The sequence below is a fragment of the Scomber scombrus genome, chromosome 3 (genome assembly GCF_963691925.1).
Source record: "Scomber scombrus chromosome 3, fScoSco1.1, whole genome shotgun sequence".
NCBI classification, from domain to species: domain Eukaryota; kingdom Metazoa; phylum Chordata; class Actinopteri; order Scombriformes; family Scombridae; genus Scomber; species Scomber scombrus.
Window position 1 is genome coordinate 14,675,241 of NC_084972.1, and position 14,208 is coordinate 14,689,448.

Sequence of the window (14,208 nt, forward strand, 5' to 3'; positions counted from 1 at the left end):
TGACACAAGTCACAAGTCAGTGGCGTTTGATACAGCCTTGCTTACTATCTATTTATCAAAAAATTAGATACATGTATCATTAAAAGGTGAACTGTTCCTTTAAAAATGCAGATTAAGTAACTTACTTGTTGTTTGTTTTTTGACGTTGAGTGAATCTTTTTACAGTGTGGGCAGGTTCACCTGCACATCCTATCCTGTCTCTGCAGTAAAAAGATAATTGACAGAGCCCAGTTCTGTTGCTCTGAGGTAAGACACTTGTTTGAGCAGTGTGAATTTCCTTTTACGACCATCAGTAACGGATGACATGTGGAAATATGGCTCAAACAAGGGTCCTGCTATTATTGCTGATCAGGTAGGATTACAGACATCTGTTACTCTAACTGCATAAATGACCTGAGCAGTCTTCACATTTTGACATAAGTGACAACCTTGTATATGTTTATGTGTTGTTCTTTCATTTCTTTGCACAACTGATAGCTGAATTTAACAGCACTAATGCAATTGAAACAAAACCAAACATACATTGTTATTGCAGTAACACCGCAGTGTCATGTTCCTATTCATGACTTACAGCCAGAATTAATATAATAAAATGATGATAGTTTGTTCTCCATCAACTTAACTATTACTCCTATTACTGTTAGAAAAAATAACCAGACATTCATTAGAAGGATAAATGCATGTTTGCCCTCGGGGACTGAATTGAACTTTGCAAATGTTTACTTAATGTACTGAATTACCACACCCTTATTTAGGTTCAGAGACAAGCAGCTACCATTCAAATGATTACTTACAAAGTACAAGTTACAGATACACCAACAGTGAATCCTCGTGCAGTCTCACTGAGTTGTTAATGCCACCTTGGTGCATAATAACCACATAACATTGAACCAACTCAAAAGTTTTCTAGTGACAAAGTACCCAAGATACACCGCCATGTGTCTGTGTCTCTATGATTCATAGAGAGGCTCAAATATGTTTTATGTAAACATTTTCAAATGATACAGCAGGAAAAGTATGGCTGTAACATTAATAACAAATTAATTCAATTACTGGATCTAAGCTATCATTAATGATATCAGTTCCACCTGCACTTGACTCAAAATGAATGAAAAGTGTTTACCATTCTGTGTTATTGAGGCTCCAACCATCACCACACTAATGACTTTATTTGTTAGTTGACTCCTCCTTGATTGAAGGTGTTTGCAGTGGCCATTTATCAATAATTAAAATCCAATTTAGATTCAAACTACAATAAAAAGCACCTATAGTCATCATCAGAGAAATAATCAGCTTTTTCGGTTGAAATACTTGGAACCACTATCCTGTAGTACCATCAGTATACACAGTACATACTTATACTACATACATCATTTTTTCAGATTTATTATGAAGTTAAATTAAACCATAGATAATACAACATAACGTGTAAAACTCTGATTTGAGCAGGACTCTCCTGTGGACGATGGCGATGAGAACCCTGAGCGAGGGAACTGGACCAACAAGACAGAATACTTCCTCTCGATGATTGGCTTTGCTGTTGGTCTAGGAAATATTTGGAGATTTCCATATGTAGCCTTTAAAAATGGAGGGGGTAATTATTTCTATATTCAGTCTACAGAAAAATGACTTTTGACAACACTGTTGTAATTATTATGAATGCTACTAAAACTTTTGTTATTCTTGTGAGCAGGTGCCTTCCTCATTCCCTATTTTGTGATGTTGTTTTTGTGTGGAATTCCTCTTTTCTTCCTGGAAAACGCCATCGGTCAGTTCTGCAGCCAAGGTCCAGTCAACATGTGGAGAGCAGTGCCAATAATGAAGGGTGAGCCAGCAGTTCAAGTCTCTTAAAAGATCAGTGTAATACACAAAAGACCCCCGTATGCAGGACAGATGTTGATAAATAGTAAAATCATTTAGTATTAAATCAAAATTAAATTGCATACTGCCAAAATTATATGAAATTAATAAGTTAGTAAGTAATTAGTGAGTTTGGCTGCAATTATCAAATCAGTCTTCAGTCTCCCTCTGCCCATCAGGAAACAGAAAATATCTTTTTGTGGTTTGTTTTGTTCAGTGAGGTCAGATAACAGATTTTGTTTTGTAATATTTTAATGCTGTAAGATGCTTTACATTATAACCTAATATCTTCTCCAGGTGTTGGCTTTGCCATAGTTGGGGTGAACACACTGTTGTCAATTTACTACAACGTCATCATCGCCTACAGCTTGTTCTACATGTTTGCCTCCTTCCAGTCTCCTCTGCCATGGTCCAAATGCTACAGCTGGGCCGACAGTCACTGTAGTGAAAGACCTAAAGGTGCTTTTCCACACCATCACTGTTACTTGTGAGATGTGCTGATCAGATCTGCCCCCAAATCGTCTGATATTTAAAGCAAGCCATTCACTGGTCATCTCTCCTTTTCTAGTGTATTGCAATATAAGTGGTCTTTTAGTGGCGAACTGGACTCAGGAAAACAGCACCTGTCCCTCATCCAACATGATCACAGTACCAGTGCAGAGCCCCAGTGAGCAGTACTGGGAGTAAGTAACACACAATAGAGCAAACAAGCACATACACACACATCTGTCATACAGTTGTTGTACAGTCAGATGTCTATGTCTCTTCTCCTCAGTCGTGTGGCTCTGCAGAGATCTAGTGGTCTAGAAGAAACAGGACCAGTAGTTTGGCACTTGGCTCTCTGTCTGCTGCTGAGCTCCATGATTGTTGCTGCAGCGCTCATCAGAGGTATCAAGTCATCTGGCAAAGTAAGTCAATATCTAGTGCACTTCATAGCAAGTCCTTATTTGCATTTTGTCAAAAGAAACCACTTCTCCCAGTACATAAAAACAAGAATCAGATGCCACCACTGTAAGCAAGTACAGAATGTATTTCCCAGTTTAGGTTTTCTCTTGAACCTTTTTGAATTTTATCACTCTTTCTCTCCAGGTTGTGTATTTCACAGCTACGTTCCCTTATGTAGTGATTCTGATCTTGCTGATCAGAGGTGTGACGCTGGAAGGAGCAAAAGAAGGGATCGAGTTCTACATTGGCTCCAAATCCAACTTGGCCAAACTGACTGAAGGACAGGTAGGGACGCAACTTTCTCTGAGCAAAGCACAACAAGAGTAACAGCTTACAGCCACTTTAATATGCTTGCTGAAAATATTAAAAGGTTTGGCAAGTATAATGTTTACTACAATATGTTCACCATCACAATTTAGCGTGTTTTAGCATTTGCTAATTACCACTGAACAAAAGGTACAAAGTGAGGCTGGTGGGCATGTCATTAGCTGCAGACGTTTGGTCAGAAACCAAAGTATTGCCAAAACTAAAGTAGTTATAAAGACATTTCACTCAAAACCAAAAATGTCAACCTCATGGTGGTGCCTTAGGTAAAGTCGGGGAATAACCAAAGTCAGTAGGATTCATCATCTGGGAACCATTTCACTTTAGACCAGAGTGGACTGACAGACTGACATTGCCATCTTGATAGTCTACAGGCTAAAAACAATAGCATAAGTTTGTAGAATATGTCCTAAACATCTTTTTAAACATGATGTGTTTTAGGTTTGGAAGGACGCAGCAACTCAGACCTTTTTTTCCCTGTCCATTGCGTGGGGTGGAGTTGTGACTCTTGCTTCTTATAGCAACTTCCACAACAACATGTTCCTGGATTCAGTGGCTATAACCCTCATTAACCATGGTAGGAGATAATATTAAAGTTAAAGCACTATTTCAAATAAAGTGTATTTCTTTTTGCAGCTTTATCAAGTATTCAAGTTAGTAAAGCCACTAAGGGCCTGATTTACTAAGATCCCAAATTAAAGGGTACTTAATTGTGTGTGCAGTGCAATAGATTGCACGATTGGTTAGCGTGCGTTTTGCGGGTGATCTACTAAGGTGCACACAGCAGTATTTAAATTGCGTGTCAATTGAGAGTTTGGACGAGCAGAAAGGCCACAAGTGCAAAATTAAATTTGATCCCATTGAATTAGAGGTTCTAGTGGAAGAGATTAATAAACATATTGAGATATAGCAAACATTATTTTGTGTTTAGTCGGGACAAAGTCAATGCTGTTAGTTAAACCAAAAATATTCCTCTTATAAATATGAACACGGATGGAAGAAATCCGTTCTCTGCGTATTCTGTCAATGTGGCTCCTTCTCTTCACCACAGTAACAGCAGTCATGTGCACACGGCACAGTCGGTTAAAACCTGCCCCTCAAACGTGTAATTTATAGATGCAGTTACAGTCAGCAAAATTACCTTCGAGTTTGGTAAATCACAATGCATGTGGTAAATAAAATATTTCATTTTCTCCTACCTGTACTTTGCACACTGGGGTAAAAACACCCCATATTGCATATTCATTATGGCAAGAATACTAAATGGACAGCGTGTATTATATCGCACATTTGAAAGACGAAAGCCTCAGTGCACCCCGTTAATAGATCAGCTTGCACAGTTTTTTTTGCGGGTGATGTCAAGTTTGCACACGTTTTCAAGCCCTAAATGTGGATTTAATAAATATGTGCAGTGCGCCCCAGTGGTAGTATTAAATAAGATGAAGAGCTTTCCAGTGGATGTACTGAAGAAATAAGGGCAGCAGTTGCAAAGTCGGGCTGAGTCCTCTGAGGGAGTCATCCATAGCTGCTTCTTCCATTTGCTGTGGTTAAATAAAATATGCTAAAAAAAACAATCAGTGTTGCCCTTTTTTACAGAAAACTTTCTTTTTAAGGAGTAGGCTCATTTGACTGCCTGAGTAGGTAAATCTCCAGTGTGCATGAAATCAAGAATGGGATGTTTAAACTAATTAATCCACAGGTATGTGACTACTTTCATGTCTTCATAGGCACCAGTGTGTTTGCAGGCTTTGCCATCTTTTCAATTTTGGGTCACATGGCTCACATCTATGGAAAGCCTGTTCAAGAAGTGGTGACAGAAGGTCAGGCACCTGAAATACCACTTAATTTAAAAATGTCAAAAGGTTGCCAGATGTTCTCTGATGTTTTGTTTTTCCTTCTTTGTGCAGGTTTTGGCCTGGCATTCATTGCATATCCAGCCGCCCTTGCTAAGCTTCCCATTTCCCCTCTGTGGTCTATCCTGTTCTTCTTGATGCTTTTCATAGTTGGCCTGGACACTCAGTTTACAATTTTAGGTGAGACTGTCATTTACCAGTGGCTACTCTGTCATACCTCAACCTTACCTATTCTAAAGCACCTTTTTAAACACACTTGATCTGCATTGACAACAAATCACTGTTTTCCATTCAGCCCAAAAATCTTCAGTTGGCTTGTTGCTTCTCATCTCTACTCTCTCCATTAGAGGTGATTGTCACCTGCATGACTGATGCGTACCCTGAAGTCCTCAAACCCAAACGTGCCTTTTTAACTATTGCCTCAAGCGCAATCATCTTCCTCTTGGGCCTGCCATGTGTCACAAGGGTATGTCTGCTGAGCGTGACTGTATTACTGCTTTCTGATGCTATCATCTTCCTTACTTGCATTATGTCTGTGTGTGTCTAAGATAGGCAGGAATATATTGGGTGACTCTAATCGACCAGTTTACCACCAGCTGGATGCTTCTAATTCTGGCTCTAATGGAGATCATTGGCTTCTGCTACATATATGGTAAACGTGAAAGACTTTTACAGAACTTTATACGTTTTTTTCATTGGCTGTATTTACTGTATATGTACTATATGTATGCCACAGTCAGTGTCAGCCATGCTCTTCTTAAGCACTTGGCAAATCACTGAAAAAATACAAGACAAAGTGCAGTCATTGGGCTTCTGTCTACTAAGGTGCTACCTTTATCAGCTACCTAAATTATTTTAACTTTGCTGGTTAGTTACAAAAGCTGGCAATGTTCTTTATTTGTTGTCAACAATCCCCTTGAAAAGACCAAAACCAACCATATGTTAGTTTGATATTCAAAACTTTGTGAAGCTGAGCCTACTGCAGACATCATTGGCCCAGTCAGCAAAATGTTGATGAAAGTAGGAGCAAACTTGGCAACACCAATTTTATACCTTCCAGGCCTTTCTCAACAGTGGAGTAGTGTACATCAGTGCTTAAACCTTTCATCACTATTTAAGAGGTGGCACTTTGGATTTTTAATTTCACGTCCAGTGTATTTGAAAATATGACAATATTTTAATTACTGTCATATTATTGAAGTACTACTTCGTTATTGTCTCTGTAGCACCCAGGCATAAGCCCATCCATTCCTACTGAAGACATACATCTTTAAAAATGGTTCACAAATATGTAGTTTACTTTTTTTTTTTTTTAAGTTTAATTAATTCCTTAAAATAGCTGGGCACTGTAGATTTGAGCAAATGTCACTCAAACAGAAGTTAATATTGCATTTGTTGGTGGTTTTGCAGCTGTAGGTTTGGTGCTCTGCTAATTCAGGCACCTGAACAAATGGTGCAAATGTAACTGACTTCAAATAAACTACAGTGCCCATGTTCATGGTAATGAACATGTCATTAAGTGTAATCACTGGCTCATTGATGTGTTTGTAATAGTTTTTGGAATAAAACAATGAACGTCTATAGCACAGCGGAATAAGCTATCAGGCTTTGGCTCCATGGACAATACTTGTTGGTATTAATGTGATCAATTCATTGTTGCTTTTGTTTTTTTTGTGAGGTTTATTTTTTACATTGTTGACAATTTATTATAGAATATCACTAGACTTTACAGTAATTCTCTATGGTGAACAAATGATATTGCTGATACCCTGGCTAACAGCTGAGTGCCCAAATAATGTAGGCATTAGCATCAGAAGTTTTCTGGTGCTGAGTTGTGCACATGTTCATGTTCTTCTTCTTCTCATGCCTTGCAGGAGGGAACTGTTTGATTAAAGACATTGAGATGATGATTGGAAAAAAGACCTTCACTTTCTGGCTGTGGTGGAGAGTATGTTGGTTCTTTATCAGCCCCTGCATCATAGTGGTTAGTACTTGTTGTGTGTTCTTCTTTTACTTTATAGTGTTGCAGCAATAACACCTTCACTCGCTCTACCTTTCAACTCCCATTCACAGGCCACTTTGTGTAGTTTCTGTACTATAGGTTTATATGTTTTAGCCAATTTTGAAATAATCTGGGACTTATGTATGAAATGTTACATTAACAACTACCTTTGTTGTCCAGGCGATCTTGCTCTGGTCTCTGTCGACATTTGTGCCCCCCTCCTACGGAATAGTCCAGTTCCCAGCCTGGGGTTTGGCTATGGGCTGGTGCATGGTTGCATTTGTCCTCCTCTGGATCCCTGTTGTCGCTGTATATAAGCTGATGAAAGCAGAGGGAAACCCCTGGAAGGTCTGTGTGTGTGTCATCTTGTTCAAACAGGAAATGTTTTACGCAAGCTGGCATTTTTCTGCTGTAATTTGCAGTCAGTTATGTCCTTCAATGTTAGTACCCCTATGGTCCTAATCTTGTACTTCTTTTACTTGTAGCGTCTGAAGTCATTGTGCTCTCCCTCTGAGAAATGGCATCCCTACCTGGACATCCATCGGGGAGAACGCTACTCATAAGAACAATGCAGCCAAAAGGGAGAAGTGTTAAGAAACGACAGGCAAATGTAAATTTATCATTTAGTTTTAACATCTCTTCAACAGCCAGTTTTTGTTAAAGATGAACACACAACAATAGTATAAAGTTATGAAAAGCTACCACGTTAGTTTCCTTTGGTGCACTGTAGTCATGATAGTTTTGTGTTAGTTTTAAAAAGCATTTTGTAAATGGATCCACAGTGATAGATTGATATACTAACATTATAGAGTTATTATTACAATTCACAGCAAGGATTCAGCTTTTCTTGTGCTATAAATACTACACAAAATGCCATTACATTACGAAAAAGAAAGTATGCCATCACTGGCATGAATGGGAGGTGATATGAATGCCAGATTGTCTTGGTGCCACATTGACCTGAATGGTATTAAACTTACCTATAGTATCTATCAGATGTATTTCATTCATTGGAGATCACAAGTTAAAACTTTTAGAATCTGTCTAGGTGTCCCGTGGTGAGTTTAAGTTGTTTTGAGTCCCTTGGCTGATCATTTGTATAAAAGCTCCATCTGATGGTTTAATGCTGTATTTTACAGATTAAGTAATTTCTTGGAAAACCCTATGGGCCTGATTTACTAAAGGTTTGCATGTGTAAAAACGTGTGCAAACTTGACATCACCCGCAAAAAATGTGCAAGCTGATCTACTAACGCAGCGCACTGAGGCTTGCGTCTTTCACATGTGCAAGATAATACGCACTGTTCATTAAGTACATTTGCCATAATGAATATTAGTTAGCATTTCACAAATATAGGCAGGAGTTTGACCATTGAATGCTTTAAAAACAGCAGTAAAATCTTAATATCAGTTCTAAAACTCACAGGTAACCAGTGAAGGGCAGCAAGGAATGGTGTAATATGGTTGTTTCTCTTAATCTTCAGTAATCATCAATGAATGCATTACAAACTAATCAGAAGTTTTTATCCAACTTTTAGGAAACAATGATAACTATTCAAAGTGCTCTATGCACCCAGTGTACTCAAAAAGTAAATGGCTTTTAAATGTAGTTGATGATGAAGTGCCTTGAAGTGGATTTAACAGCCCACTTCGAGTGGTGCAATATATAGCAAGAGAACAGACAGCAAAGCCAGAATCCACAAAAAATCTGTGAAAATGTTGCTTGAAACTTTAAACTAGTCATTTTTTATGAGTATAGTCTGTTAGTTTTACTGTTTTTACACGCTTATCTCACTACTTAACATTAAAAATGGACCTGCTCATTAACAGACAGAATTATAACAGTGCTAAATATGCATATGTCCTGCATGAATGAGTTTATGTATATGTGCATTAAAATATGTTTGAGAACTGCTTAACATCAATGCATTTATATCATATGTAAGTATTATGTTAAAATATTCAGTAGAAGAGCTTAAACATGACCCAAGGATTTTGTGTTTTGAAAGATGATGGCTTGTTTTTTATTTGTATTTTATCTTGCTTATATTTTTTATTCACCCAGGTATATTTTATGCACCTACGGGGTGATACACCATTTGTTAGGAAAAGGCAGTGAAGAGGTATTAATGTTGACAGAACACAGAAATCATATAAAATATTTTATTAAAAGCAGTGATGTATGGATTTTTGTTTTATATGAGAATATATTGATATGTACTCATGTATGTAGTCTGTTTCTGTGAGTATATTGTCAAAATATCATGTGTCTTACTACTACTACTACTACCACTACTACTACTACTACTTGTCTGTAGTGGTTTGCATAATCAATTTTTGTCTCACTGTAAAGCTACATGCAGTACATGAGGGAATGAAGGTTGTTGACCACATGATATGTTGATCATCTCTGATTTTCAAACCTCTAACACAAATAATTCATTTTTGCTGCTTTAATTGTTGATTTGACTGATGATAAATATAAACAAGGTATACAAACCCATCAGAGTCATTGTAAACTGGTTTAAATATTTATTCAGTGTAGATCAGTGACAGGTAATACAGAGCTGTTCTTGAATGGGCCTTAGTGAAATGGTCTTGTGTTTCATGATAACTGACCCAGCTCCTAATTTAAGAATAACCAGTATTAAGTTCTATCCTGGATTGTTTAAGCCCAGTTGCAGCACTTGCAGCTGCTATCGTACACCAGACCAGCGGCACAGTTCTGGGTGTAGGTGTGTCCCTGCTGGCACTCATAGAAGTGGTTCTTGTTGGTTGGGTCAGGGTAGAGTCCATTAGCCTTGCCAGTGCAGAAGCCAGATCCTGCACTGCTACCACCACTGCCGCTACCACCGCCAGGCTGGGGCTGGGGCTGGGGTGGAACCTGCTTGGTGGGTGCGACTGGAGGCAGAGGGTCAGTACGAGCACTACAGGCTGTGTAGAGAAATGAAAGAAGTCAAAAGATGGAAACAGTACCATTTAGTGGATTACCAGAGTATGTGTGGTTATGCGTGTCTTACAAGCTCCAGTTCCAAGTCCACTCTTGAGGGTGTTGATCAGAGGATATTTTCCCTGGCCACAGAAAGTTCCAGTGAAGTCATCCAGGTCCAAAGTCCACACCATGGCTCCTCCAAAACCACTCTGCTTCAACCACTGAATCTGTAGAGCGCATAAGAGGTTAAACCAAGTGATGCCTAACATATAAAAGTTGGTGTAGACATGAAATAACTTTTTACCTTAGTCTGGAAGCTCTTCACATTGTCATATCCAATCCAGATACCATTGTTGTAGGCATATGGCACATCCTGGGGGCTGTCCCAAGCCTGGGTGGCGCCTTGCTTCAGGAAAGTGCAGATCTGACAGCAGGTTGACGTTTAAGGTTAGGGACACAATACACAATATGTGGGAATATGTTGTTCTGTCTAATGTGTACATGCACACATAAAGTCAAAAGAAGAAGCAAAAACCTCATAGTAGGCCCAGAAGCCACTCTGACGAGTGAAGGGTCCAGCAGGTCCAGCACCACTGGCGGGAGCTCCCACAGCAGTATTAGAGGAAGCCAGGCGGAAGTTGTGGCCATAGGTGGCGAAACCAACCAGCAACTTCTCAGCTGGGGCACCATTGCTCTTCCAGTAGTTCATAGCATAGTCCTACACATGACAGAATACAGACCAGTGTGAATGTCTGTTCTTTAATTTTTAATAATTTGCAGCAAGACAAACGTGTCAAAATGCAGAGAAATAATGATCCCTTCACTCACCACATTGAAGTAGATCATTTGTCCCTGGTCAGCGGGTCCCTTGTACAGAGGGCTGTTCTCTCCAACAGTGTGTTCCCAGGAACCGTGGAAGTCGTAGGTCATGACGTGGAAGTAGTCCAAGACCCTGGTGAACACACATGAGGGTCAGTGTTTAGAAAGTGTTCTGTACAATATAAGGGTATGTCTCATGTATCTGCTCAGAAACTTACGCTCCAATCTGGGCAATCTGGTATCCAGTGTCAATGATTCCCTTTCCAGCAGAGACAGCAGCAGTCAGCATCAGGCGGGGACGGTTGGTCTTCTTAGCCTCTGCCTCAAAGGCACTAATCAGTTCCTACAGATGGGTGAGGAGAAAGAGAGACAGTTAAAGTTGCAGTATGATTGCTTTTTTTTTTTTAACCAAACTTTATTTGAATCCATGTCTGACCTGAACCAGGACTGTGAAGAGCTGCTTATCCTGAGGTGGGGAGCCACGAGAGCCAGGGAACTCCCAGTCGATATCCAGACCGTCAAACTGGTACTGACGCAGGAACTGGATCGCACTGTTGATGAAGGTCTGACGATTGGCAGCACTAGACACCATGGCTGTGAACCTGAAAAGAGGGTCAGAGTGTTTCTACCTGTGTATCAGTCTTTAAAAAGTGCTGAGATCATTAATCCTCATGAATATTACTTACTTCTGAGTACCAAAGTTCCATCCTCCAATGGCCAACAGAGTCTTCAGGTTGCTGTTCCTACAAGCAGTACAACATCCACTTTAACCTCTCACACGTTATTCCTCACCTACAAAACCCCTTATGATCAGGCACCATCATATCTTGAAAAGCTCATAGTACCCTATTACCCCAGTAGCACACTGTGCTCTCAGATTCTGCTCAACACCCACTGCTGCTTCTATTATTATTAGTCTTGCTTTCCATTATTATTATTACTACTAGTCGTCTCTATGTGGAACTTGCATTGTGCTATGCTCTATCTACCTGCTCTCTCCCACCACCCCTACCCCGTTATATGAGAGTGCCCTGGGATAACACCTGTTGTGATTTGGCACTATGTAAATAAAATTAACTTGACTTGACATAAGCTTGACCAGCTCCAACAGATTTAATTACACCTGCATGCGTACATATATTTCTGTGTTTTTCTGGGGTGTGCTGGAGTCTCATGACACACAATCATTATGAGAATTTATGTACTAACTGGTTCTTCAGGGCCTGGAACTGTCCGTAGAGTTTTTCATCATCCCACTCATAGGTCTTGATCATGTTGTTGTCCATTGATGCAAAGGCATAGATGAGGTGGTCACAGAGACATGGGTCAATGTTGGTGGGTAGGTACTTTCCTGCTCCAGGACGGTACTGTGCCCAGTTAGTGAAATAACAGGACAGGATGTAGGATGATCCTGAAACACATGGAACAATTAGTCTGCTCTATATCTGTGTTACCAACTAACGTTTGTCTACACATATCACACTAAAACTGAGTGGATAAAGTATATAATTACCTAGCTGCACATGCAGCAGGAGAGCCAGTCCTGCAGAGAGAAAGTGAGGAGGAAGTAGGTTAGGTATTTAAGAAGAATCTGCATTATGCATGTTAAATAAAGTGTTCTTTTCAGCACAAGATGAAATTCAGGTGCACTATGTAAGTTTGAGAAGTTCCTTTGAGCAAAGAGCTCAGCTTACCGACGCAGATGAGTAGCTTGCCCATGTTGCTTCTGTACAACAAACTGAGAGCCGAAACACCTTTATATACACAAAGTTCGTCCCCTTATCTGCAATATCTGTGAACAATGTTTGATATGGTTTGCCAGTTCAGCAGAACACAAAAGTCAAGTTTATTTAATTGTTTGGTCAAGACCTTGGATTGCATTGGATTTATGTAATGAACTGATATCCTTCAAGGTCTTTTGATAATGATATGATCTGATTAAGTTAGATATTTTCAAGGTTATATTGTTGGTTAATGTGTGCAGTATAAACTAAGAGCATTGTAAAAAATAGTTTTTAAGTTTAAAATTAGCTTTTCACCCTGTTTTTCAATACTGTGAGTATAGTTCTTACAGGTTAATGGATGTTGTCAATATCTGCAAATAACTAATAGAGCAGCAAAATTTTTGTTCATCAGCATAATTTTCTGTTTACATAAGTTGTTTGATACTGATGTTTACTCAGTTGTCCTTACGTTCTCTGCTGCGTGCTTTATCACCCTTACACTTCGCTTAATGTCAGTTATTTCTGTTGTTTTAGTCTGTCAACTGAAATTAGATGCCAACTACATAGTCTAACAATGGTAAGAGCCTTTCCTGTCCTTGAATGTGAATCAGCAGTTTGGTGACTATAATGTGATTTTGAAATTAGTCTTACGTTGGCTGTGCCATCTCTCTAAATCTTCATTAACAGATACTGACTGAATAATCACATTTAATATATGACATTGAAAGCTGCCATTTGTGCTCCATCAGTGGAAATCTACAGATGTGATTACAGACAGCCCACTTGCTCTAAAAATACTTGATAAGTTTAAAACATTTTTAAGTATTTAAAGGAAGACGTTCATCTGTCATTTGTAGCAATAAGTATCTTGGAGCAAAACTGACTTTTTCACCTATTGAAATATTTTTATTAAAGAACAAATATAGTATTTCAATACTGTTATTTAGTATAGTAGATACATCTAAATCTTCAGCATGAAGTGAAAGATTATGTGCTTTTTTCAAATTCTTAATGCTCATAGTGGAATAAGTGAATAACTTGAGAGTAAAAGTTCAAAAGCCAAGGTAAACCTACCTGACCATCATATGTTTTAAAAACAGAGGAAATAGCCTCTGAATTAATAACTACAAAAGTACTGCACAAAGTAATTATCCCAAGTATTATTTGATCCTTAACACTAGACCCTGAGTGGCTCCTCTTTATATATTGTTTTACTGTATTGTGACTACCTCTCTGCTTTGCACACCTTGGTTGTAGTTTTCTATGTGCAGAGGCAGGTACCTGAAGGTAACATGATTAGCAGCATGGGACACACCTGGGCCCAATATGTCTCATGCATTCATGAATACAGAGTATCAGCCAGTCCAGAGTCACACTCTTCTCCGCACAATTTTAAGAAACTTGTTCTAAATAAATTGACTTTATACAAACAAGTGTGCCTCCATTTTTGCCACAGTTTGAGCCAGGCTCTAACAGTATGTAGAGTATTACTGTTTTTGAGCTGACCACCCCCCCCCCCCCCCCCCCCCCCCCCCAAAAAAAAAAAAACGTTAACAATAATTCTGTATGTGTATTTTTGTGTACATGAAACATGGATTGACATACTGTAGGTTTCCAAAAAATGCCATTCCTAGTTCAACACATAATCACCTCTATGCAGCTAAGCCAATAAGCTTGCTTTAAATTTGTATTCACTCAATATAATTTGAATGTCAACAGCATCAGTGAGAGTTAGTGATGTATCACTACT

The 14,208-nt window shown here is 39.0% G+C and overlaps 2 protein-coding genes across 2 annotated transcripts; one reads left to right on the forward strand and one right to left on the reverse strand.

The window, feature by feature from the left end:
- Window positions 1-304: 304 nt before the first annotated feature.
- On the forward strand, window positions 305-7,547 carry LOC134003625 (sodium- and chloride-dependent neutral and basic amino acid transporter B(0+)-like). Its single transcript, XM_062442884.1, has 15 exons — window positions 305-352; window positions 1,450-1,594; window positions 1,694-1,825; window positions 2,158-2,319; window positions 2,456-2,543; window positions 2,636-2,768; window positions 2,950-3,090; window positions 3,571-3,706; window positions 4,857-4,949; window positions 5,037-5,162; window positions 5,330-5,448; window positions 5,535-5,634; window positions 6,857-6,966; window positions 7,165-7,332; window positions 7,470-7,547. Exons 1-15 carry the CDS (start codon window positions 305-307, stop codon window positions 7,545-7,547), a joined length of 1,779 nt encoding a protein of 592 aa, XP_062298868.1.
- Window positions 7,548-9,651: 2,104 nt separating this feature from the next.
- Window positions 9,652-13,764, reverse strand: LOC134005505 (acidic mammalian chitinase-like). The gene is made up of 10 exons (XM_062444433.1): window positions 13,740-13,764; window positions 11,944-12,145; window positions 11,421-11,477; window positions 11,171-11,336; window positions 10,953-11,077; window positions 10,744-10,867; window positions 10,451-10,633; window positions 10,220-10,339; window positions 10,004-10,142; window positions 9,652-9,917 (listed from the first exon to the last, which is right to left on the reverse strand). Exons 1-10 carry the CDS (start codon window positions 13,762-13,764, stop codon window positions 9,652-9,654), a joined length of 1,407 nt encoding a protein of 468 aa, XP_062300417.1.
- Window positions 13,765-14,208: the final 444 nt, after the last annotated feature.

Excerpts from the sequence above, each read along its gene's own strand:
- LOC134005505 (XM_062444433.1), bottom strand. The coding sequence starts at position 13,764 with ATGCTGCTAATCATGTTACCTTCAG. Across the intron at positions 12,146-13,739 it reads GCTAATCATGTTACCTTCAG|GATCATCCTACATCCTGTCC; the intron begins GTACCTGCCTCT and ends CATGTGTTTCAG. Across the intron at positions 11,337-11,420 it reads TGGAACTTTGGTACTCAGAA|GTTCACAGCCATGGTGTCTA; the intron begins GTAAGTAATATT and ends CCCTCTTTTCAG.
- LOC134003625 (XM_062442884.1), top strand. The coding sequence starts at position 305 with ATGTGGAAATATGGCTCAAACAAGGGTCCTGCTATTATTGCTGATCAG. Across the intron at positions 3,091-3,570 it reads CCAAACTGACTGAAGGACAG|GTTTGGAAGGACGCAGCAAC; the intron begins GTAGGGACGCAA and ends GATGTGTTTTAG. Across the intron at positions 5,163-5,329 it reads CACTCAGTTTACAATTTTAG|AGGTGATTGTCACCTGCATG; the intron begins GTGAGACTGTCA and ends TCTCTCCATTAG.